The sequence below is a fragment of the Sminthopsis crassicaudata genome, chromosome 5, assembly GCF_048593235.1.
Source record: "Sminthopsis crassicaudata isolate SCR6 chromosome 5, ASM4859323v1, whole genome shotgun sequence".
Classification (NCBI taxonomy): domain Eukaryota; kingdom Metazoa; phylum Chordata; class Mammalia; order Dasyuromorphia; family Dasyuridae; genus Sminthopsis; species Sminthopsis crassicaudata.
In genome coordinates, this window is record NC_133621.1 from 144,122,847 (window position 1) to 144,147,014 (window position 24,168).

A 24,168-nucleotide genomic window follows, 5' to 3' on the forward strand; every position below is an offset into this window, starting at 1 on the left:
ATATAGTATATAGTAAAATAGAAGTTCATTCAGGATAGGGATTGTTTTTAATTTTAATTTTTGTCTAGCACCTAATAGAATATTTTTCACATAATAGTTCTTAATGTTTATTGAACATGACTAATAATGGAAATATATTTAATATGATTGCACATGAATAACTTGTATCACATTGCTTGTCTTGGGGAGGATGAAAAATTTTAACTCAAAATCCAACAAAAATGGATATTAAAATTATCTTTACTTGTAATTGGAAAAATAGAATGCTATTAAGTGAAAAAATAAATGTTTGTTGAATTAATTTTCAAATTCTCCTCCTCCTTTCCCATTACATTTGATTACTAAGTTATTTTGATTTCATTTTTTTAACAAGCATTTTTTAAAGTACCAGGTATGCCAGACACTATCTTCAGGTACTGAGAATTCAAAGAGAAAAATGAAATAATTCTAGCTATCAATTAGTTTACATCCTACTAAGCAAAAACTGTGTATAAGAGCAAATATAAAATATGTTGAAATTCAGAATAAAGTGTGTTGGTAATAGGGAGAAGGAGGAAGAATGCTAACAACTCAAGGAGGAAAAGAACAAAGTTGTACAGGAGGTGGTAACTGAGCTGAGCTTACCAGAAACTAGGGATTCTAAGAGATTAAGGTGAATAAGATCATTCTAGTCATGGAGGACAGCCTGAATAGAATCTCAGAGATGGGAGATGAAATTTGATGTTCATGGAACTGAATGTGGGCCACTTGAGCTGAAACATAAAGTGTGAGATAAAAGAGTCATGTGAAATCAGTCCATAAAGATTTGCTGAAGCAAGATTCAGAAGAACATTAAATGTTGAATTTGAGATACGTTGGAGACATCTGGTTGGTTATGTAGAACTGGAACTTAGGGCAGAGATGGTTATTTAGAAAAATCATTTAAATAAGGTTATCATCTGTTTGCAGATGCTAATTAAATGCTTACAAGCTGATGAAATCACTGAAGCTGTAGAAAGAGAAGAAAAGAAGGTTTAGGTCTTGAGTCCTTAATATAGTAACACAAAGCTAGTATATCCCTAGCATGGCACCTAGTGCATAAGTCCTTAATAAAAGATTGTTTATGGAGCAATGGAGAATGAAATGTGACCAGACAAGTAGATAAACTAAGAGTAATGACTTTAAAGCCAAGAGAAGATATTCACTAGTCAATCAATTAATAAACAGTTATTAAACGTCTACTATGTACCAGGCATTATGCTAAGGGCCAGGGATATAAAAAAAGGCAAAAGATTCTCTTCCTCACTGAGCTCACTAATCTATTAGAAGAGACAACATAATATAATAGAAATATAAAACATGATTATGTGTAAATGTACAAACATATGAAGCATGTGTGCATATATAAAAATCATTTGAAGTGATTTAATGAATATTTGAACAAATTAATAAACTTAAGTCTGAAATTATATTTTTGATACTCAGCATTTCATTTTAAATAACCTAATTATAATAAATGTTTTTGTTATGATTTTGCTAATCTTATTTTTATCTTTTTTATGTATATGTATATATTTCTGTGTTTTCTTCTGTTCTTCATAATTATTTTATGGTGTCATTTTAAAAGTTATATTCATATACCAAATTTTGTTGAACTATCCTCTATTATTTAGACACTAAGGTAATTTTTCTGTTTTTCTTTGTTTCTTTGTTGATTTTTTGTTGCTATAAATAAATTGATTTTGAGCATTTTTTTGTAGAAAAAGTTTTTTTTCCCTTTTCTATATTTCTTTTAGTGTAAAAATATGAATGATTTTTCACCAAACTCAATAACAAAGTGATAGGGTCTGCATATTTCCCTGTGTTCTTGCAACATGGAAACATTATCACATCCATTTAAATATCATTTTTATAAATCTATTGCGTGTGAAGGAATAGGTTATAGTTGTCTTGATTTATAATATTCTGATTATTAGAGAATTTGATCCTCATTTCACATACTGTGTTAGTAAGAGTACATATTTTGAAATTCAAAAATTGTGTCCTTTGACCATTGCTCTATTAAGGAATACATACTACTGTTACTGGTATGTAGTAAATTTCTCAAAGATTCTGAATGTTAAGACTTTTATTTATTTTCACAAATGTTTTCTTAAACTTTTTTTTTAGCTTTAAAGATACTTGTTTTATCAAAAACCTTTCTTTGTATAATCAAGACCATCAGCTTATAATAAATGAGTATTTGTAAAATCAAACCATCAATTTTGGGTGGAATAATTTTTTCATTTGATTGTTCAAAATGTATAATTGAGGCATAATTCCATTTTTTTCTAGACTTTTTTGTATTTAGATCATTGATACATTTAGTGTTTTTCATATGGATGATCTAAGCCCATCTCTTACCTTGTATATCCAGTTTTCCCAGTATTGATCATTCATTTAGAGATTCGCTATAATGTTTATTTCTACTTTTTGCTTCCTTTTGCATTGACAAGAATATTTTCTGTATTTTGAATCTAATTTTCATGTTTTCTTAACTGCCCATGATTTATTTTTCATAATAATAAATCCGGTTGTAGCATTGGGCATCATTTGCATAGAGATAATACGTGAATACACAAGATCAAGTATTAGCATAGAGGGATGTCCACAGTTATCAGCTATGGCCTGTATGATTATTCAGGAAATGAAACTGAGAAGCAGCAGTCAGATAAGATAGCAGAGAACTAGGAGAGAATTGTACCATGTAAACCTATCCAAGAGATCTGTAGCAAGAAAAGGGTGATTGAAAGGGCTGAAGAGGTCAAAAAAAGTGAAGATTGAGAAATGTCTATTAAATTTGTCAATTATGCAATCATTAATAACTTTGGAGAGAGCTGTTTCAGTTGAATGATGAAGTCTTAAATAAGACTATAGAGAGTTAAGAATGAGGAGGGAGGAATTAAGAGGCCTTAATTATAGACTGCCTTATCAAGTAGTTTAACCACAAATATGGAGAAGAGAGATGGGAGAACAGCTGTCAAAGAGGGATGGATCAAGTAAGTAAGTAATTTTTGAGGGGACGGGTCCACTGGGCTTTTTTACAGATAGAATGGAAAAGCCCAGTATACAGGGAAATATTGAAAATAAATGAGAGATTGGTGATGATAGAGGATACAGTCAGTCTTCTTTGTTGGAAAAGATCTTGGCCAGGAAAAAAGCACTTTTTCATCATGGTGAAGGGAGAAATAGTGATGGGGAAGGCATCTGGGTAATGTGTGATGAGGAGGAATGAAGAGGTAGCCCCAATTATTAAAGTGAAATATGAACTAAAGTTGCCAGCTGAGATGAAGAAGAAAGGGAACTATGGAAGCATGGAAGATAGATGAAACGGTTTGGAAAGGCTGCTTTAGTGAATGGTATAACTGAGTCAGGGAATTTGAAAAGCACTAGAATATAATGCAGAAACTTGCCACATTCTGTTAGTTCCCTTTTCAGATTTTTTGAGAATGCTTAGTATTTAGAAAAATAGGAATAGTATAATTGCTCTCAGGCCTCCCTTCTGTATTACTTTTATCTTGTTTTGTATATCTTTTAGCTAAGTTGTCCTAAAGAAAATTATTTTTAAAGAAAGGGAAATAATGATAACAAAAAGCAGTTTTATACTGTTTAATGATAGTCAACCTATAATGTTGAACTATACACTCACTTGGAGCTACAAAATGGGACAAAAAAAGTGATTGTCAGACAACCCTAATTTCTCTTTTTTCTTGTATGGTATCCAGATAATGATTTTTTTTTAATAGTAGGCACTTTTTCAGTATGTGGTAGATTCAGTTGAACTGTTGCTTTTTGGGATAATGCATACTTTAAAATTTTTATTATACTACTTTGCCTCCTGTTGCTGAGATGATATATGATGTCCAGGAAAGAGGTGGAAGAGGTAATGTTTGGTATGTTAGAAAAACTGAAAGAAAAAACAAAAACAAAAAAAACGAGCAGATTGTTAAAGATATGCTTTTAACTCTCCTTATCAGGTTTTCACGAAGCAAGCTGTGTCATCAGCAAACCTGTAGATCTTACAAGTGTGAAACTTCATTATTGCATTTTTCTTCTTAGCTCCAATGTAGTAAATATTACTATAAAGAATAGAGCCATGTCTTTTGTTTATTGTATTTCATCAAATAAGGAGCCAAATATACTGTTTCATTTTTCAAAAAGCCCAACACTTTCTGTTTAATGATAATGACTTTGCTAATTTTTCATTGTGATCTTAGTAGTAGGAAGATAAAGGAAATAAAAAAAATCATAGACTGAGATAGAAGGGATCTCAGAGATCATATAACAGTTCACTGTATCATTTTAGGTGGCTCAATGGATGGAGAACCTTGAGTCAAAAAGCCCTTTTTCAAATCTGGCCTCTGACCCTTACTAGCTGTGTGACCCTGGGCAAGTAATTTGACCTCGGTTTGCCTTAATCCATTGGAGAGGGAAATGGCAAATGATTCCAATATCTTTGCTACAAAAATCCCATGGACAATATTGGCATGCTATGGTACACGAGGTCATGAAGTCTTAGGCATGACTAAATAACTATACAACAACAGTCATTTTAGAGAAATTATAACTTGCCAAAAATCTCAAATGGTTGTTAATAATCAAGTCAAATCTGGAACTTAGTAGTTTTTACCTTAGTACTATTTCTATTCTATTCTATCTATCTATATATCTGTTCATGTCTATATCTATATCAATATTCTATTCATCCTTTTTTTTTCATTCATTTTTTTTAAATTATCTAAATGATTAACTTTAGGCATTTTCTTCCTCAACCTCAGGCCATCTAGTTTTTGCATAACCTTATATTATTTTTCTCATTGTCCTTGCTTTCTTTGGTGAGACACATCACACCACTGGAGGAAAGTACACTTTAGTAACTTTCTAATTTTCTCTTTCGTCAAGTTATAGTTTCTCACTTAATCCTCTCCTTTCAGGGCCTCCAAGTCAATTCTATAAATGGATAAAAGGAGGCAATACTTAAAATATAGGATAATATTTACTTGTAATTTGCTTCTCCTCTCCAAAGTCTAGGAAGAGACTGTATATCGATGGGCTAGGTACATGTCTAGCTAAATTTATCATCATCATGTGGACTGTAATTACTTTTTGTAATAGAACAGCCTCCAGAAAGTATATATCTGGCTTTAGGGAGGCTGCAATGTGTGGCAAATATTCTACTCATCTTATAGATGGGGAAACAACAGCATTAGGGAGAAACTAGGATTTTATTCAGGCTCCCACAAACATCTAGCAGCAGAGCCAAGATTTAAACCTGGAGTCTCTGATTCCAGATCCAGCACACTTTGTATTGTAATCAAGCAGTCTCTTTCAGCTCCTCTCTTTATACTGTGTCTTCTGTGGTTCGTTGTTTTTTTTTTTTTTTTTTTTTTTTTTTTGGTGTGTGGTTATTGTGGTTGTGGTCAAGATCTTTAATTGACTTTTAAAATATTTGAGTATTAGTTTTTAATATTAAACTAATATTAACATTTATATACTACATTATACTATGAAAAGAATTTTATTTTGAAATTTATAAGGGAAGAACAGATTTCTAACCAATAAATATACTATTTTTCCATCAAGAGAGAAATAGGTAGTTTGCTTTTAAGTCATCAACATACTCAAAATCACATATGTTTTGAAGTACAACTTAAGTATTCGAGTGTTTACTATGTGTCACATACTGTACTAAGACTAATATATGTATCTTTTTGTGTGTGTAGGAAGTGAATTCATTTCTGATGATTCTTTTTTATTTAAAATAACTGCCCTTTATGCCACATATTAATTGCTTTCTTTTTTCTTAATTTTTTTTTACTGTTAATCAGGTTCTGCAGGGTTTAGATTATCTACACAGCAAGTGCAAGATTATCCATACTGATATCAAGCCAGAAAACATTTTGATGTGTGTAGATGATACGTATGTACGTAGGATGGCGGCAGAGGCCACAGAGTGGCAGAAAGCAGGTGCTCCTCCTCCTTCTGGCTCAGCAGGTGATGGACCTGATTGAAACTCTAGTTAAAATAAAGTCAATATTATCTCTGACTTTACGTTATGTACAGGTAACAGAGAAAAAATTTGTATTTCATGCACCATTATGCTGCAGAGAGGCAGTATGTTTAGTGACGAGAACTCTGAGGATTATAGTCAAGTTCAAATCCTGCCTCAAATTCTGACTATTTCTGTCACTGTGCAAGTCATATAACTGATCTGCCTTAGCTTCTTTTATCTGTAAAATGTGGGCTTTGAACTAGTTGTCTCTTAAGGTCCCTTTCAACCCTAAAATATGATTATGTTATCTGTCATCATTTTAAGATTACCTGAGTGACAATTTATGCTCATTTGTCCCAAGACATATGAAACTAGTCCTATTCAACTTGGTTACAATGTTATTCTCTAAATCATTTTGGGATATATAGTGACTCCTTCATAGCTTCATTTTAATAGGGTATCATTTAGGCTATGAAGCTAAAATTTCATTCAATTTTTGTGGGCTAGAAAAGAATCTGTTTATTTAAATTAGGCCCTTAATATGTAATATATTTCAGGGCATCTAAGTAGCACAGTTGAGTGCCAAGCCTAGGTTCAGGAAGACTCATCTTCTGGACTCCAAATCTGGCCTACTATCTGTGTGACCCTAGGCAAAATCATTTCACCCTATTTGTTTTAGTTTTCCATTTATAAAATGAGCTGGAGAAGGAAGTGTCTTTCCTAAGAAAATCCCAAATGGGTTTATGAAGAGTTGGACACGACTGAAATGATGGAGTGACATCAATTTAATTTATTTCATTGTAACAAAAACATGCTCAGTATATTTCAAAACATGTTGAGCGTCCTAGATATAGTTTCACTACTAAAAGTAAATTTGTGTATTTAGGGGAATTGTTTTATTATGTTATTGGTCATTGCTTTAGCAATAGTTAAGTCAGGTAGTTAAATTTTTATGAATAGCATTGTACTTAATATTGCAAGTGGATTTTATTGTTCATATCTCATCATAAGCACTTTCTTTAGACTCCTCTATAAATGAGATTGTTGTTATGTTTAAGAGCCTGGTACTTGAAGAGCTATTGAACTATGTTTTCTTATTCAAACTATATTTGTAAAATTATGCATGTAGCTTTCTATAAATATTAATTATTTTATTTCATTTTATTTTAGTGAGTACTGCTCCACAACAAAAGCCTGTAAGTATTTGAACAATTTTATTAAGCTAACCTTCATTTCAAATGAGATTTTTGCTGATTTTTTTTTTCTAATATTGAAGTTTTAAGTAGTTACTATTAGACCTTTTCTTCTGCCTCTTACACCTTTCAAGGCTTTCCTTTTTGGGAAACATCATTTCCTAGTTTAACATCTCTTGTCTATTTAATAAAATAATATTCTTATTACCCTGTGCTTCTTAGCACTCTTGTTCCTGATACGGTCTTGCTTACCCAAAGCTGATTTTCTCTCAGTTGGGCTGCTTTCAGAGTTCATATTCTTGTGCCAAGATTAAATAATTTTATTACATTCTCAAATACTGAGTAGCAAAACTGTTACCTTGTTTGGAGTTTAAAATAGAAATAGTCATATGTTTTTCTTGAAATGTTTTAGATTTGGATCCCCAGCCCCATTTTTGTTTGCTTGTTTTGAAGCAGTTAACCTTTATACTACTACTTTTTATAGCTGCTGCTCTCATTATGCACTTTCCATAAACCAAGGAGCCTTGTTTTTGAAGGCACAGATCTGTTTATTACCTATTCCAGTCTAAGTGTTCTTAAGTTTGCTCAGAGTATAAATAAGGCTCAAAACTAAGCCTGCCTTTGGAGATGTGAACCTGACTGAATTTTTTTAGGATTAGTAACAAAATATTTTTAGTAAATAGATCAGATAGAATTGTTCAAATGACTTTAAAACCATTAACAAAATAGATCAGAAAGCTCAGAATGCAGCAGTATATTCACCATCTTTCAGATTATTAGTCAAAATAAGAAGGGAAATCATACTAATTAAATTCCTTCAAATGCAGATAATGCTAGAAAAGTTTCTTTCTATAATTAGGGCTTGAGTGAAGCATTTTCTTTCTAGGAAAAGAAAGCTCCTTGCTGAAGTTGAGGCTTTTGAAATTGGTGCTTAAAGTTGATGAAGTTTTGCTTTACAGCAAAAATATCTTTTTCAAAATTAATAAAAGTGACTTTAACTTTTCTCTCTTTTTAAAAATCCAGTAGAGTCCTATTTTTAATTTCTATAAGTTCATCTCTTCATTATTATTAGTAGCAACACTAAGTGAGGCATCAAAAACACTACCAGAAAATGGCACTGTGTATTGATACAAGTGAGTTAATTTAGCAAACAGGTTCCATGAAAGTAATCATAAAGATATCAGGGATGTAGCTGAGATTTTGTATAGAAGGTTCAACAAATAAAACTTGTTTAAGGCCTAGAATTCTCAAGCATAGTGAAGATGTTGTAGGCTAGATGGACAAGAGATAGTCAATTCAGTTCTTTCCCTGTCAAAACATCACCCCTCCAAGTGGCACACATAAAACATGATTTTAGTCAACTAGTTGTCCCTTGTCTGACTTCAAAATTTTAAATGAGTGAAGGTTTATATAGAAACAAAGTTTCTTTTATTTTTGCTATGCTGCTAGCCGTCGTGATGCTATAAGTTGCTTTAAAAGAATAGTAAACTGACCTGTGGTGTTTTCTTAAAATGTTGTAGATAGGAAAAATATCTAAAAACAAAAAGAAAAAACTGAAAAAAAAACAGAAAAGGCAGGCAGAGCTGTTGGAAAAACGCCTTCAGGAAATAGAAGAACTAGAGCGAGAAGCTGAAAGGAAAAAAATAGAAGAAAACATCACTTCAACTATACCCACGAATGATCAGGAAGATGAATATCACCCAGAAGTCAAACTAAAAACAGCAGAATTAAAGGAGGCAGCTGATGAAGAACCTGCAAATGACGATGGTTAGTGAAACCTGTGTGTCCTGCCTTACTAAAAATAAATGAAAATTTACGATGGAGAAATGGTTTGTGGTCAGTGATCTATCAGTTCTTTATGTTTAATAATCATGTATCTGTAATATATCCAAAATTAATCGACTAGTTTCCACTTGATATTGTATTTATTCTCATGTTAATTTGTAAGTACTTTTTACTTAAGTCTCAGTTTGAGCAGTTGAGGAAATAAGATAGTGATACAACTACAAAATATATTGGCTCAGATTGTGGTGGTCAGTGCTCAAGACAAGAAATTCCAGAAGAGTTGGGTATTTTGTTTTCCTGCTATGCCAGTGATAACTTTTTATCCATGATTTTTTTTTTTACTTAAAAATGTTTTTGCTAACCTTTTTTGAAGAATGAAGTATACTGGAATGAAAAGGGCAAGGAAAACAAGAATATAACACAAATGCATATTTAAGGCTCTTTTTAAAAAAAATCCTTCTAGGTCTTTGTTACCTGATATTTCATATAAATATGTATAGTTTTAAAGTCATTTACATTTTTTATTGAAGAGTTAAATGTCTTTTTTTAAAGAAAAATGAATTAAGTCATTCTTAACACATTAACTTTTTAAGGTGAAACTGAAGATCAAGAGGAGAAAGAAGACACTGAAAAAGAAAACACAGAAAAAGATGATGATGATGTTGAACAGGAACTTGCCAACACAGACCCTACATGGATAGAATCCCCCAAAACAAATGGCCATATTGAAAATGGCCCATTCTTGTTGGAACAACAAATAGAAGATGAAGAAGATGATGAAGAAGAGTGCCCAAATCCAGAGGAATATAATCTTGATGAGCCGAATGCAGAAAGCGATTATACATATAGTAGCTCCTATGAACAATTTAATGGTGATTTGCCAAATGGACGGCATAAAATTCCTGAGTCACAGTTTTCAGAATTTACAGCTTCAATGTTCTCTGGGGCTTTAGAGTCTGTGGCTTGTGGCTCTGCAGTTTCAGATGGATCAGCTCTAACTGAGCAAGAAGAAAACAGTCCATCTCATGACAGGAGCAGAACAGTTTCAGCATCCAGTACTGGGGATTTGCCAAAAAGTAAGTGCTTCTCCCCTCAACTAGCTGTTTTTTATTTTTTGGTTTTTTTGCCTCAAAAAAGCCAGTATAGAACTTTTAAAAGGATAAGTTGTGGAGAAAAGGCATGTGTACACATTAGTACTTTTCAATTGTGGGAGCACATACCTTGAATTTTTGTGGACAAATGAAATGTCACTGCTCCTGGACTTTCTCTTCTTATTACAAATCTATTTCAGAACTCTTGAAATCTTGAGTATATGTCTGACATTAATCTTTTAAACTTTTAATACTTATAGAGGCAGCATGATAAAACAACTTAGTAGATCTAGGCTCATTCCTGCTTTTTTCCCCCACACACACATTAGCCATGTGATGCTGCTGGTCAATACACTTTAACCTCTCTGTATTCTAGGCAAGAGAAGGTATTAGTCTGCATTGGTAATGGGAGTTTCCTTATCTGGGAATTTCCTGTCTCAATGAAATCAGATGTATTCCATCTTAAACCTTTTAACTAATAAGAATTATAGGTTTTAGCTTTTTTGTTCTTCTGTATCAAATCAGTGCCACAACTTCTATAAAAAGAATTTTAAAGATTCCCAATGTCCAGGAACCCATGTTCTTCAGCTTTCTCAGAGTTGTTTCATTTTGATTCTTACTGCATTTCCTAATACTGGTAGTATCTATTCAGAAAGACAATGAGTTCCAGTAATAATTTATATCTTTTTGAGAAGCATTGTTATACAAATCTGCAATCCCTGCTACCAGAAAATATGAGCTTGGTGGATTATTTGAATTTGAGAGTTCCTAACTGCAGTGATCTAAGCCAATCAAGTCTTCAAACTAAGGCCTACAACATTATGTTGAGTCCACTGGAGTGGGGGACCACCAAGCTGCCTAAGGAAGGCAAACTAGCACAGATTGGAAACACAGCAGGCCAAAGCCTCTATGCCAATCAGTAGTGAGACTGGTCCACAAAAGTGATTGCTTTGCATCTAGCCCCTGGGCAAGGTAGGGAGAGGTAATTAAATGGGAAGAGTATAGAATAAACTTTTTATTCTTCTTGTGTTGGTTATTATCCCTTTCTTAATATTGTCTATAATCAGTGTTTTTAAAAAATCTTCTATATCATATTGTTGACCCATTAAGATTGTGTTCTATTAAAAATTTCTTGTGAATGTTGATTTTCTTTTAAATGTTCTATGGAGTCTCTCTTCCATTTTTTAAAAATGTGATGTCTCTTCCCATTGTACCACCCTTTCCCTCCCATCCTAATTCTACCAATAGAACTCTCTCTTGTAACAAATACATATATTCATATGGAATCAATATATTGGAAATATTTCAAATGTATGGCTCATTCTGCTTTGGGTCTACTAGTCTAGCTGAGAGGCCAGAAGCATGCTTTGCTGTTAGTCTTCAGAAGACATTATTTGTTCAGTTCACTGAAGTCAGTGAGTTTGTTTTCCTTTATATTATTATGGTCATTGTGCTAATTGTTCTCTCCAGTCTGCTTATTTGGCTCTGTATCACAGGTCATTGGATCATAGATTTAGAGCTTGAAAAGACCTTAGAAGCTAATTAGTCCAACCTTCTCTTTTATTAGAAAAGGCAGATTTAAACTCGAGAGATTCCGTGACTTGCCTAGATTTGCACAGGCAGTTGTTGTCAGAAATGGGTTTTAAATCCAGTCCAGCACCTTATCTGTCTAAACTCCTCTCTGTTTCCTGTTTCCCTGTTTCTTATTTTTATATTCATAAGTCACAGTTTGTTCAGCTCTTCCCCAGTTTATAGGCAATTTGTTTACAGTTTTTTCACTGTCACAAAAAATGCTGCTCTCTATTTTTTTGTATATAAAAAACCTAAAATCCTTGAAAATAATACAAATTTGGTTTACTTATCTCCTATTAGTGGCATATTATTTTTTTACTTCTATACATTTGAAAAAGCTGTTAAATCTGAATTATATTCCATCTTCATTTTTTACTCTTAGAATAATATTTAGTTGCTTTCAAAACTTTTCTTTGGAAGCTTTAAGCTTTTCTTAATTTCCATAGTTAATAATGCGGTGTCCTCTCAAATGATCTTTTCTTTATTTGTTTGTGTGCATGTTTCATATTAGTAAACATGTATCCCTCCCCTCTCAGTAAAATGATGATCTGGAGGGAGGAGGCCAATAAAAATATTTTGTTTCAGTATCTTCACAATGCCTTGCATATAGCAGGTGCTTAATAAATATTTGAACATTAATTATTGAATTGAATTAATAAATATTGAATTGTTTATCAATAAATTTTCTGTACATCCCATTGGCCAGGTTCCCTTTTCTGTCATCTTTGGAATTATCTCTTTTTGTGCCTTCCATTTTTCTTCTTGAGAGTTCCCATATTTCTTAGGCCAAACTTCCTATTTAAACTTTTAGGAAAGATGGTATGAAGTAGTGGATTGATTGTTGGATTTGGAATCAAGATCTGGATTTGAACCTTAGCTCATCTCACTGATTGTGTAAGTCTTAGTCAAGTTATATCTCTGGGCCTCAGTTTCTTTATCTGTAAGATTAGAAATACTTTATGCTACCTTTCAACTTTAAAGCTATGATCCATGTATCTTAATTACTTTTAAGAGATTTTTACATTTCTAACATTTTGTAATAGTAATTCCTGTCCAGTGTGGCTTTGCTCCTTTCACAGGAAGCCCTAAAGATAATATAATAACTTCTGTGTAGACTGTTGGTTTTATTCCTTGAAGGTCCTGAAATTTACCACTCTCTTAGGAAAGCACAGTTATAGTCCAAGGAGGACATAAGAACAAGATATCCTCACACTTATAAAAAGCATACAGGGGAGCAAAATAGAAAAGGAAGTATTCAGACAGAGACAAGATGATTAATCGTGATATCTGCCCTCCAACCACAAGGAAGAGGTTTGTGCCAGTAGTAATCAACTTTGACCTCCCTGCTGGAATTTTCTAGATTTGATAAACATGTTGACTATGTTGAAGAGAGGATATTTGTGAGTGTATGAATTGGACTAAACTGTGTGATTTCTTGCTAATAATTCAGGTTTATTTCATCAGTAGATAAACATTTAAGGCAAATAAAAAAAACTTGTGATTTCTTTAAAGAATTTCTTCACTAACAATTTGTCATAACTTTCTAGTGATTTAATTTTTAAATAACTTCAAAATGATTTCCATAGAGTTTTTCAGGATATTTTGGGGTAAATCAAGGTATACATAGGGGAAGAAAATCAATTAGCATAGATTTTCCTATAGGACAGCTTTTTCTTGAAAGGCCAAACTTGTTCCAAGTTCCCTGGGACATTTTTGAGAATAGAAGACTTGTAAGACAACATTGATACTGTTTTTTTTTAAATGTTTTAATAGTTTTTATTTACCAGATATATGCATGGGTAATTTTACAACATTGACAATTGCCAAATCTTTTGTTCTAATTTTTCCCCTCCTTCCCGCCTCCCCCTCCAAGGTGGCAGGTTGATTAATACATGTTAAATATGTTAGAGTATAAATGAAATACACTATATGTATACATGTCCAAACATTTGTTTTGCTGTACAAAAAGAATCGGACTTTGAAATAGTGTACAATTAGCCTGTGAAGGAAATCCAAAATGCAGGCGGATAAAATTAGAGGGATTGGGAATTCTATGTAGTGGTTCATAATCATCTCCTAGAGTTCTTTTGCTGGGTATAACTGGTTCAGTTCATTACTGCTCTATTGGAACTGATTTGGTTCATCTCGTTGTTGAAAATGGCCTCATCCATCAGAATTGATCATCATATAGTATTGTTGAAGTATACAACGATTTCCTGGTCCTGCTCATTTCACTCAGTATCAGTTGATGTAAGTCTCTCCAGGCCTTTCTGAAATCATCCTGTTGGTCATTTCTTACAGAACAATAATATTCATATACCACAATTTATTCACCAATTTCCAATTGATGGGCATCCAGGTAGTTTCCAGTTTCTGGCCACCACAAAGAGGGCTGCCACAAACATTCTTGCACATACAGGTCCCTTTCCCTTCTTTAAGATCTCTTTGGGATACAAACCTAGTAGCAACACTGCTGGGTCAAAGGGTAATGCACAGTTTGATAACTTTTTTGAAACATTGATACTTTAAAGGAAAAATAACAATCACATTTTATATGAGATGTGTATTAATTAAAAACATCTTTGCACGGCATTTTAGGGACATTAGGCTTCATTTCCTCTATTTTGTTCAAAAATGACAATCCCTCTCCTCCCTCCAATATCTTGTGTTATTCTAAAACATTACCACATCATTTTAACTAGCATTTATATACTTCATCAACATATTTTAAGCTCAAACATAATATGTGGACAAATTAACTTTGATGAAATGCTATAAGGAAACTAGAAATGAAAATGAAAGTTACATGAAAGAAAAGTATTAAAAACCCAGTCATATCTCTTTATCTCTCCCAAAGATTTTTTCCTTCTCTCTTTGTTTCCCTTGTTTGAGTTGAAAAGAACTGGTTCAATTAGGTGTTTTTGTTTTAAAGGTTTGCTTTTTACAGAATTAAGATTATTGTTCTCAAAGAAAACAAGGAAGTTACTATCAAAGAATATTTCACAGTGGAAAGTAAAATATGGCTGCAAGAGAAATGACTTCCTTTATGTAGTCACATTTTCCCTGTATGTACTTCAAAGTATATAGATTTTCAATATTGAATGAGCAACTACCATTTTGAATAAAGGATTGAGAAATTGGACAAAATGATATTTTTATATCATTTCCTGGGTTTGTGGGTTGAATTTATTAAAATCTATTATATTGTATTATTTAGAAATAATTTTGCTTAAGATAATTTTCACTTTTCTAGTCTTTTTGAACTGATAAGTTATCAGTAAAATAATCATTTTGATAATTTGTTTAGTGATTACAAGTAGACTAATATAATCAAGTTATAAAAGTGCTATCACTATATGTTTTCTCAGAGTTTACTAGTATTATATACAGTTAACAAAAAGATTACAAGATTTGTAATTGTAGGACCCTTAGTTCAAATCCCAAGTCTTCTGCTTTTAGAATTTTTGTGATTTTGGGCAAGTCACATCACCCCTGTCGGTTTCAATTTCCTCATTTGTAAATTGAGGAGGATGCACAAAATAATTTCTATGGTTCTAGATCTATGATCATGACAATTATTTCACAAAGTGCAATTGAACATCCTCCTAACTGTACAGCTAATGTCACGATCTTCTGTGATAACAAGAAAATCAGATTAAGAATCATCAGATGTGAGTGTTTGGCTGAATTGGGATATGCCCTGTTGAAGAGGATTCCCATATTATTAAGGTCATGAATATACTGAAGTATATAAAAAATAAATGAAATTTCCAGGTTATTGAGGAAGAGAGGAGGAAAAAAGACAAAAATCCAAGCACATGCTAAAGTCAGTAGCTTTAATTTCTTCATGAGATGGTTTCATTGGAATTCTTCAGGAATTGCAGAATTCACTACTTTTTTTTCATTTGCTTTCTCTGATCCTTCTTTGTTGAAGGAGCTTATTGTTGGATCACATCAACCAGTGGGACCCTTTTTCTGCAGTATAAGCTATTTTAATCTGACAAGAATAAACTTGGCAAGAACCATATGAGCCTGAGTCTTCAGGGAGATTTGCACCCTATTTTTTAGACTGTAACCCACCATTCAGTACAATCATATATTTCTGATTGGATTTGAACTCTGGTTCTATTACTTACCACCTGTTTGGCTTGTGGCAGTCAGTCCATTCATTCGTCTTTTAATCTCTCTGGGCTTCAGTTTCTTCATTTATAAAACCAGGAGGTTGAGCTATGTGGTCTATGAGGTCTCTTATAGCTTCCAGTCTATGATTCATGGACACAAACATGTATCAGTAGCTATCACATTCCAACTTCTAATCGTGGCTGCAATTCAAGAATCACATGCTATCAAGAAAACGATCCTGCTAATAACAATAAATCTTTGAATGTATAGTTCACATACATTTGCTTATTAAACAAATATTTTATGCATCTATTGTTTGTAGAGCATCATATTTAATATTTGGAAAAGATGGAACATTGAAATAGACATGGTTCCTGCCTAAGGAACTTATAAATAAGGAGTAAAAATAATAAACAAACCCAGATAACTGTAATACCCAGTAGTAGAGAGTTAGAAAAACAAAGTGCTTTATAAGATGAAAAGTGAAAGTGTTTCCCAGTTTGTGGCAGGGGAAAATCAGAAAAACATTTTATGCAAGGTCAGAAAAAAATTTTGTATGAGGTCTCATTTGAATTGCCCATTGAAGAATGCCTTAGCCACCCAACAAGATGAGAGGGGGAATGAGAAAATGGTTTGTGCATAAAGAACAGCATTAACAAAGACAGAGAAGTAGGAGGGCATAAAATAAAATAGGTTTGGAATATAGAGAATAGATCAGTTTAAGTAGTTTACAGAATATGACTCACATATGAAGTAAGTCTGTAAAAATGGTGTGAGAGGTTATAATTATATGTTAAATGCTCTGCAAAAAGAGTTTGAAATTTCTTCAGGACATTGTAGGGAGCTCTTGGAGATTTGGGGGCAAAGATATGATGTATCATATTATATTTAATATATGACACTGAAGCACTTAATATCTTATAGATTCTTCTCTTTCTGAAGCTACAGAGATCACCTTCCCTTCCTTGCTAGCTCTTGATTTGACTCTGATACTTGAGACACTCTTCTTTCATTCCCTTCTCCTCTTTACCCTGTCCACATTGTAATGTCTAACAAAAAAGTTTTGATTTGCGTGTAGGCAAGATGTTGCTAGATTAATTTTGCATTATTTGAACTCTGTTTCTTTCCTTTGTATTTGAAAATGTTTCTCCTGTTAATTTGTGTAACTTGTTTGTGAATTGGTGCTTAAACTTAACTATTATGTGGTTCTATTCTGCTCATTATTTTATCCATGCAAGCCATATATTCTGTTCTTGTTATTCTGATTTCCCTTTTAAACCACTCAAGAACAGCATGTTGTGGTTCCATATTCTTCTTATATTCCAAGAGGCTCTCTAATCAAATGTTGGATCAATTTCCTTCATTTTGCATTCATAAATATTTGAAGTAGTTATTATCTAAAAGTCAGATTTTCTTCTATTATTACTGTTTTTTCCTGGAGATAGACAGGCGCGCACACACACACACACACACACACACACACACACACACGCACGCACGCATATCTTAGTCCTAAAATTGCTTTATCTTTGAAACATAATTTCTATTTTGGAGAAGTTTAAGTGCTCATGGGATCAGAGAAAAAAATCCTTCATCTGCTCATACACAGGAAGAAGACAGATTTACCAATGATCTCTTTATTGCCAATCAAATGACTTTTCCTTCAATCCTCATTCTTCTCAATCTTTCTTTGACATTATTGATCACTTGTTTCTTCTTGAAATTTTAAGGTCGTCTGGTTCTTAAGTGTGCTCTTATTTTTTTTTGGGGGGGGGATCTTGATCCAAGTCATTTTCACTATTCCTGGATCCCCCAAGGTTTATTTCTAAATCTTCTTTTTCTCTCTCTGCTTTCTCGCTTGGTAATCTCAGGCTCAACAGCTGAAGTTGTCATCCATATGCATATGGTTTTCAATTTCACCAATTACTTCTTTGATTAAACGTGTTGAACATGTCCAAAATATAAATCATTATCTTTCCTCCTATTTCAGATTTTCCCAGTACCATTGAGGGGGGCACTCTTATCTTTCCAGTCATTCTGGCCATTCACCCTCAGATTTCATTCTCATGTACCTCACATGTCCAATCTACTGTCAAATCTTTGTCATTTTTCCCTTCTTAATATCTCTATATATGTCCTCTTGACTAACACAGCAGCCAGCCCTATGAAATCATTATTGTCTTCTACCTGTATATCTATAATAGCCTTCTGGTTGGTCCCTCTGCCTTGAATCTTCTTACCATTCCAGTGTATCCCTCTTTTAAGCTGTCACAGTGACCTTTTCAAATTGAAAGTTTGATTATATTACCATTCAACTCTGGTAAACTCTGGCAGCTTTCTGTTGTCTCCCAGTATCAAATATCAAATCTATTTGGCATGGAAAGCCCTTCAAAATTTAGATTCTTCTTTATTTTCTAGTTTTTTTTTTTTTTTTTTTTTTTTGCATTGTATTCCTCTACAATTACCTTGTGATTCACAGACACTGATCTTGTTCTTCTTTTTATGGGAAATGCTCATTTCCAAATCCTGGTCCTTTCCATGCCTGGAATGCTCTCCCATCTCCCTTTTGGCTTTCTTGGCCTCCTTTATGGGTCAGCTCAATTCCCATATGCTATTTGAGCCCTTTTCCATTTTCCTCCGCTTTTAGAGTCCTCTTGTATGGTTATCTTCCATTCACATGGCATATGGTTTCTATGTACATTTTTTTGTTGTTGTTGTCTTTTCTATTAAAATGTTAGTATCTCAAAGTTAGGGATTTTATTTTTGCCTTCCTTAGCACAGTGTGTGGCACTTAATAATTGCCCATTGACTGACCAATAGAACAAGAGTAGGACAAACAATAAAATTAGTTTCAATACCATTGCATTTTAGTGGCTGGTGAGATATTTAGGCAAAAATTATCCTATGAGTAGTTGTCAATGTGGATGTGTATTAGGGCAAAAAATTCAGGGCTGAGGCTATTCAGAAATGATGGTAGAAACTATTGAAAACTTACTTATAACTTTCATAAATCAGAATGTTCTAGTGTAATGTTTCCAGAGTAAGGTTAATATCTAATTAAATAATTGAGTTAGGTTCTAGTTTTCATTAAAACAAAAGGATCCTTTTTACATGAAGGTCTCAGTCTTCTAGTAAGCAAGAATCTCTTTTAGATGTATAAAAAGCCATTCAGAAATTTATATTGAGAAAGCTAAGGTTATCTACTATTGCTTCCTGAACTCTCATTATTCAGATGAGAATAGAGGTTGATAGTGAGAGAATTACAATGTTATATCATACCTTTTATCCAGATATCTCAAAGTTCCTCATTGTCACTTTATTTAATATCACACCAGTGTAAGGTAAGGGAAATAAACCATGCTTATATATAGTGTCGGGATTAGTGATGTCTGATAAAGCAAATGCTATAAGTAAATTTTTTTTGCCATTTCTTAAATTTACCTTATTGAGGAAATAATATCTTGGTTAAAGATTTGGAGTTGAACATGTAGGAGGAAGCTTATTCTGTCTATAAGAGTACGTTCTATGTTACCATGCTGATCAAAAATCTTACACCAACTCCTTGACCTTCATTGGAGAAAAATCAGAAATATGGCAAGCTCCTACATTGTGACTAAATGCTATAGTGACCCCAGTAGATATTCCAAAACAGGACCCATCAAACTCTTCTTAGAGTATCCCCAACCTTCCCTGAATTTAGATTGGTTAGAAATGAGAATTATTCATACATCGAAAATGACTTGTCAAAATTACTGTCTTGCAATTTGCTTATGCCAGCAAAAACCCGGGCTGCTGACTTGTTGGTGAATCCCCTGGATCCAAGAAATGCAGATAAAATTAGAGTTAAAATTGCTGATCTGGGAAATGCTTGCTGGGTGGTAAGTAGGAGTATCTCTTTATACTTATTTTAATGAATTTTTCTTGTTTGGAGTTTTTATATTTTAACATCTTTAATGCTACTCTTTCCATTCCAGCACAAGCACTTCACAGAAGATATTCAGACTCGTCAATATAGATCCATAGAAGTTTTAATAGGAGCTGGCTACAGTACACCTGCTGATATATGGAGTACGGCTTGTATGGTAAGAACACACTTCACCATTTCAATCTCTAGGGTTGAGTAAATTCACTTGATTGAGATCATTAAAGATAAAGCTTTCCATATGTAATGGCAGTGTTCCTTAGATTGCAGGAGAATTCCTTTTATCTTAAGGAATCTTATACATTGGAACAGAATGTTGAAGAAGAATATGAAATATTCTTTCTTTGAACTCTTTATTTACAGAACAGTGGAGGGAATTTATTCACTTATTGATGAAATTCCAGATTGATTCCAAAGAATATCATAATTCTTTCTGCCACCTTATATTTTGTATATTTGTCAGTTTTGCTTTCCATTAAGTAAGAATAGAGTTAACTGCCATCCCTCCAATGGCACTCCCAAACTTAATTTTGACAAATGATAACACTGTTATTCTTTGTATACTGTGATGTAATGTTTCAAGGTCCCTAGCAAAATCTTTGGTATCCTCCTTATCTATTGTCATGCTTTCCTTTAAAGATTGTTTGATATTTACTTACAGAAAGATAAACTCTTTTACAGAGTGTTTCCATCAAAGAATTCATATTACCATTGATTGTAATTGATTACATCTAAAGACTGATCTCCTTTAGTAATTAAATAATTGTTTCGGTTCATATTGGCTGCTGAAGAGCTGTAAGAATTAAGATTTTCTACTACCACCATCTAGGATGACAATAAAAACTGTTAACTTGGGTATAAATGATACCTTCTGAGTTATCTTTTTATATTAAGGTTAGAAATTAGGATTTACTTTGAGTATGCCTACTTTGAGAATTTGTTGAAAATGAAGCAGTGCTTTCTTTTCCTTTGTTGGATTCAAAGAAATAATATGGAACATTGTACAAACTCCTTAACTTGCTATTTAGCACTCCTTGTAATTTGACTTCAATCTTTCTTTAAACAATTCATATTGCTTCCTTCTATGAATGGATGGATGGATGAATAAATGAATGAATAACATAACATCTGTTATGTAAGTGCTTACTGTGTGCCAGTTATTATTCTAAAAATGGAAATTCAAATATTTAATGAGCTAATTCCTGCCACATTCTAACCTCTATCTCTGAATTACTAGCAATACCTCCTCCATTCCTGTTCATGGGTTTCAAGTCACACAATTATGCTTATTGGAAGTACTCTAAATTTGTTTTCTAATTTCAACTGCTGCTATGCAACAATCTTTTTTCTTTTTCTTTTTTTTTTTTTTAACTGTTTTCTGATATACTCTCTATTCTATATCTTACAACTTCTACTTTAAAACTTTTCTTCTCTTATCAAACTACCTATGTCATCTTTCTTTCCCTCTTTCAGGAGAGAAATTCATCTCATACTTAGTAATATTGAGGCGCTTTATTGTAAGCCGCTTCTTTCCCCCATTTTTGCACCCCACATCTTCTCAAGAGCATTTCCTATTTTCTTGATCTCTTTTTCTTTAGATACAGAGATAGGCTTTGTCTTTCTAAATCTGACCTTTCTATCTCTCCCTATGATACCATCCCTTCTTGTTTTCTCTAGTTGCTTGCCTTCAGCTTCTCTTCAGATTTCATTTCCTTTTATTTTCTGTCTTGTTCCCTGGTGTCTACCGAGATCTTCCTAAATCTTCATTTGACCTTGCTGTCCTTTCAACCTGCCCTCCTATATATCTTCTCCCTTTGACAACCAATTCAAAGAAAAAGTTATTTATACTTTTTACTTCTACTTTGTCCTCCCCTTTACAAAGTTGCTTCTGGCCCCATACTCTATAGAAATTGTAATTTCTAAGTTTACCAACACTCTCTTAGTTGCTAAGCCTTATGGTATTTTCACTGTCTTTATGTTTCTTGACTTTTCAGTGTTTGATGTTATTGATCACTCCCTTCTCCCATATACACTATCTTTTACATGGATTTTCATGTTTTTGCTTTTTTCTTGGTCTGTCTGACCATTCCTTTTAGTCTTCTTTATTCATTAATGATTCATATTCCTTTCTTGTTATATCATTGTATCCTAAGACTTTGACCTAGATCTTCTTTTTCTTTATGTGTCTTGGTTATCTAATCAGTTCCTATTCAGTTTATCATTCCTATAATAGATAATCTTTTATATGTACATATAAGTCATAACTTATATTTTTAGGCTGATTTCATATTCATTATTCCTTTTATCACTTGTACATTCCAACCACATTGGCCCAGTTGTTGATCTCTATATACAGTATTCCTTCTCCCAGCTATGTGACTTTGTGTTTCCATGCCTGGAATGTGGTATCTCCTTGTTTCTTCCCTTTGGAATCCTCATCTCTCTTCAGATTTTCTATTATCTTCTGGAAATTCCATGTATTTACTTGTGTATATTTTATTTTTATCACTTACATGTTATTTCCACTCTGTCCAGTAGACTATAAAGTCCTTGAGAGCAAAAACTTTTTTTAAAATATATTGGTATTGTTAGCATCTAGTTAGTATAGTACCTAGCACATAGGTACCTCATGAGTGCTAATTGAGTTGAATGTCTTGATTGAGGTGATTTGCTTCTACCAGTCATTGAATATTAGGATTTCATATTTGAAGTACCAACTATTTTTTTTTCATCTAATATATTTTTATTTATTTCTTTAATCATTTCCCAAATACAATTTTTTAAAAAATATTCTTTAAAACCCTGAATTCCAAATTCTCTTTTCCCTGCTTTTTCCCCTTCCCCAAGAAAAGAAGCAACCTGACATATATGTGATGTTATGAAAAATATATCTCCAAAGTGACAGAAAAGACAGACCAAAAAATAAAAATAAAAAACCAAAACAAAGAAACAACAAAAAAAATTTTAAATCATGCCCCAATCTATATTCAGAGTTTTCCAATTCTTTCTCTGGAGATGAACAGCATTTTCTCATTGTGCTTCCCCTAGAGTTGTCCTAGACTACGATTTCAATAAGAGTAGCCATTATAGCCAATCATCTTCACAGTACTTCTGTCACTGTGTAAAATGTTCTCCCAGCTCTGTATATCCCAGTTTATAACTCTTCCCAGATTTTTCTGAAATTATCCTTTCAAAACATGCTGAAAGGTGTGAGATGTGATTCCTTAAGAGTTGTTTTAATTTGCTATTTTTTAATTAGTAGTAATTTGGAGTATTTTTTTCTTGTGATCATTGATAACTTTTTCTGAAAACTGCCTGTTCATATTCTTTGACCATTTTGTAAATGTACTCAGTTCCCTATATATTTGAGAAAAGAGACCTTTATCAAATAAAATTTCTGTATGGATTTTTTTTACTCAGTTTTCTGTTTTCCTTCCAATTTTGGCTTCATTAGTTTTGTTTGTACCAAACCTTTTTAATCTCATGTAATCAAAACTAGCCATTTTACTTCCTCTTATCCTTTCTCTCTCGTTTGCTCACAAACTCTTTTCTTATCCATAAGTCTTAACAAATACATTTTCCCATGCTCTCCTGTTTATATCTAAATCATTTATCCATTTTAATCTCATCTTGGTATGTGGTGTAAGATGTTGGTCTATACTTAGCTTCTGTCAAACTGCTTTCCAATTTTCTCAATAATTTGTGGCAGATATTGAATGCTTGTCCCAAAAGTTTAGATCTTTGGGTTTATGAGGTTACTGTGGTATTTTATTACTGTATATTTTGTATTTAATTATTCTACTGATTTACCACTCTGTATTTTAGCTAGTACCAGATTGTTTTGATGATTACAGCTTTTTTTTTTTCTTTAATAGTACTTTGTTTTTTCCAAATATATGCAAAGACAATTTTCAACATTCACTTTTGCAAAACCTCATATTCCAAATTTTTTCTCCCTTTCTTTATTGCCTTCTCCTTCCCCTGGGCAGCAAGCAATCTGATATAAGTTAAACATGTATAATTCTTCTAAACATTTCCATATTCAGATGATTACTATTTTGTAACATTATTGGAAATGTGATACTCTTAGGCAATTTATATTTTACTTTGAAGCTTAGATTGTAGCTGGTTTATTTCATTGTCTTCTGAGTTTGTATCTTGATTTTCCTTCTTACCCTAATGGCTTTTTGTAGTTAGGTTCTTTTATTGTTGTTTACTCACTTTACTATCATGTTTCTTGATTTTGAGTTTCATATTAAAGTTGTGCTGTGTTCTGGTTTGGGGTGGGAGAGAAGCAAGTAGGCTAGGGAAAAGCACTGTCTCAAGATTCAGGCTTTTTCCACACAGCTTATTTTCAAAGGAGTTCTGAGGGTTTGGAAGTTTTTGATTCTTTCAGGGTGGTGTGATCTAAGGAAAGATATAGTCACTACGTTCCTGGTCTGGTACTCTGATCTCTACCCTAAAAGGGCCCAT

General features: G+C 32.9%; 1 protein-coding gene across 8 annotated transcripts in view; it reads left to right on the plus strand.

The window, feature by feature from the left end:
- The window catches only part of SRPK2 (SRSF protein kinase 2), a 274,052-nt gene that overhangs the window by 211,234 nt on the left and 38,650 nt on the right, over positions 1-24,168 (plus strand). For all 8 annotated transcript variants that reach the window (XM_074268415.1, XM_074268416.1, XM_074268417.1 and 5 more), the window contains 6 exons: positions 5,847-6,012; positions 7,181-7,206; positions 8,724-8,970; positions 9,582-10,064; positions 19,551-19,651; positions 19,748-19,855. In XM_074268415.1, the coding sequence (XP_074124516.1) occupies positions 5,847-6,012; positions 7,181-7,206; positions 8,724-8,970; positions 9,582-10,064; positions 19,551-19,651; positions 19,748-19,855 (1,131 nt within the window). The remainder of the gene's footprint in view (positions 1-5,846; positions 6,013-7,180; positions 7,207-8,723; positions 8,971-9,581; positions 10,065-19,550; positions 19,652-19,747; positions 19,856-24,168) is intronic.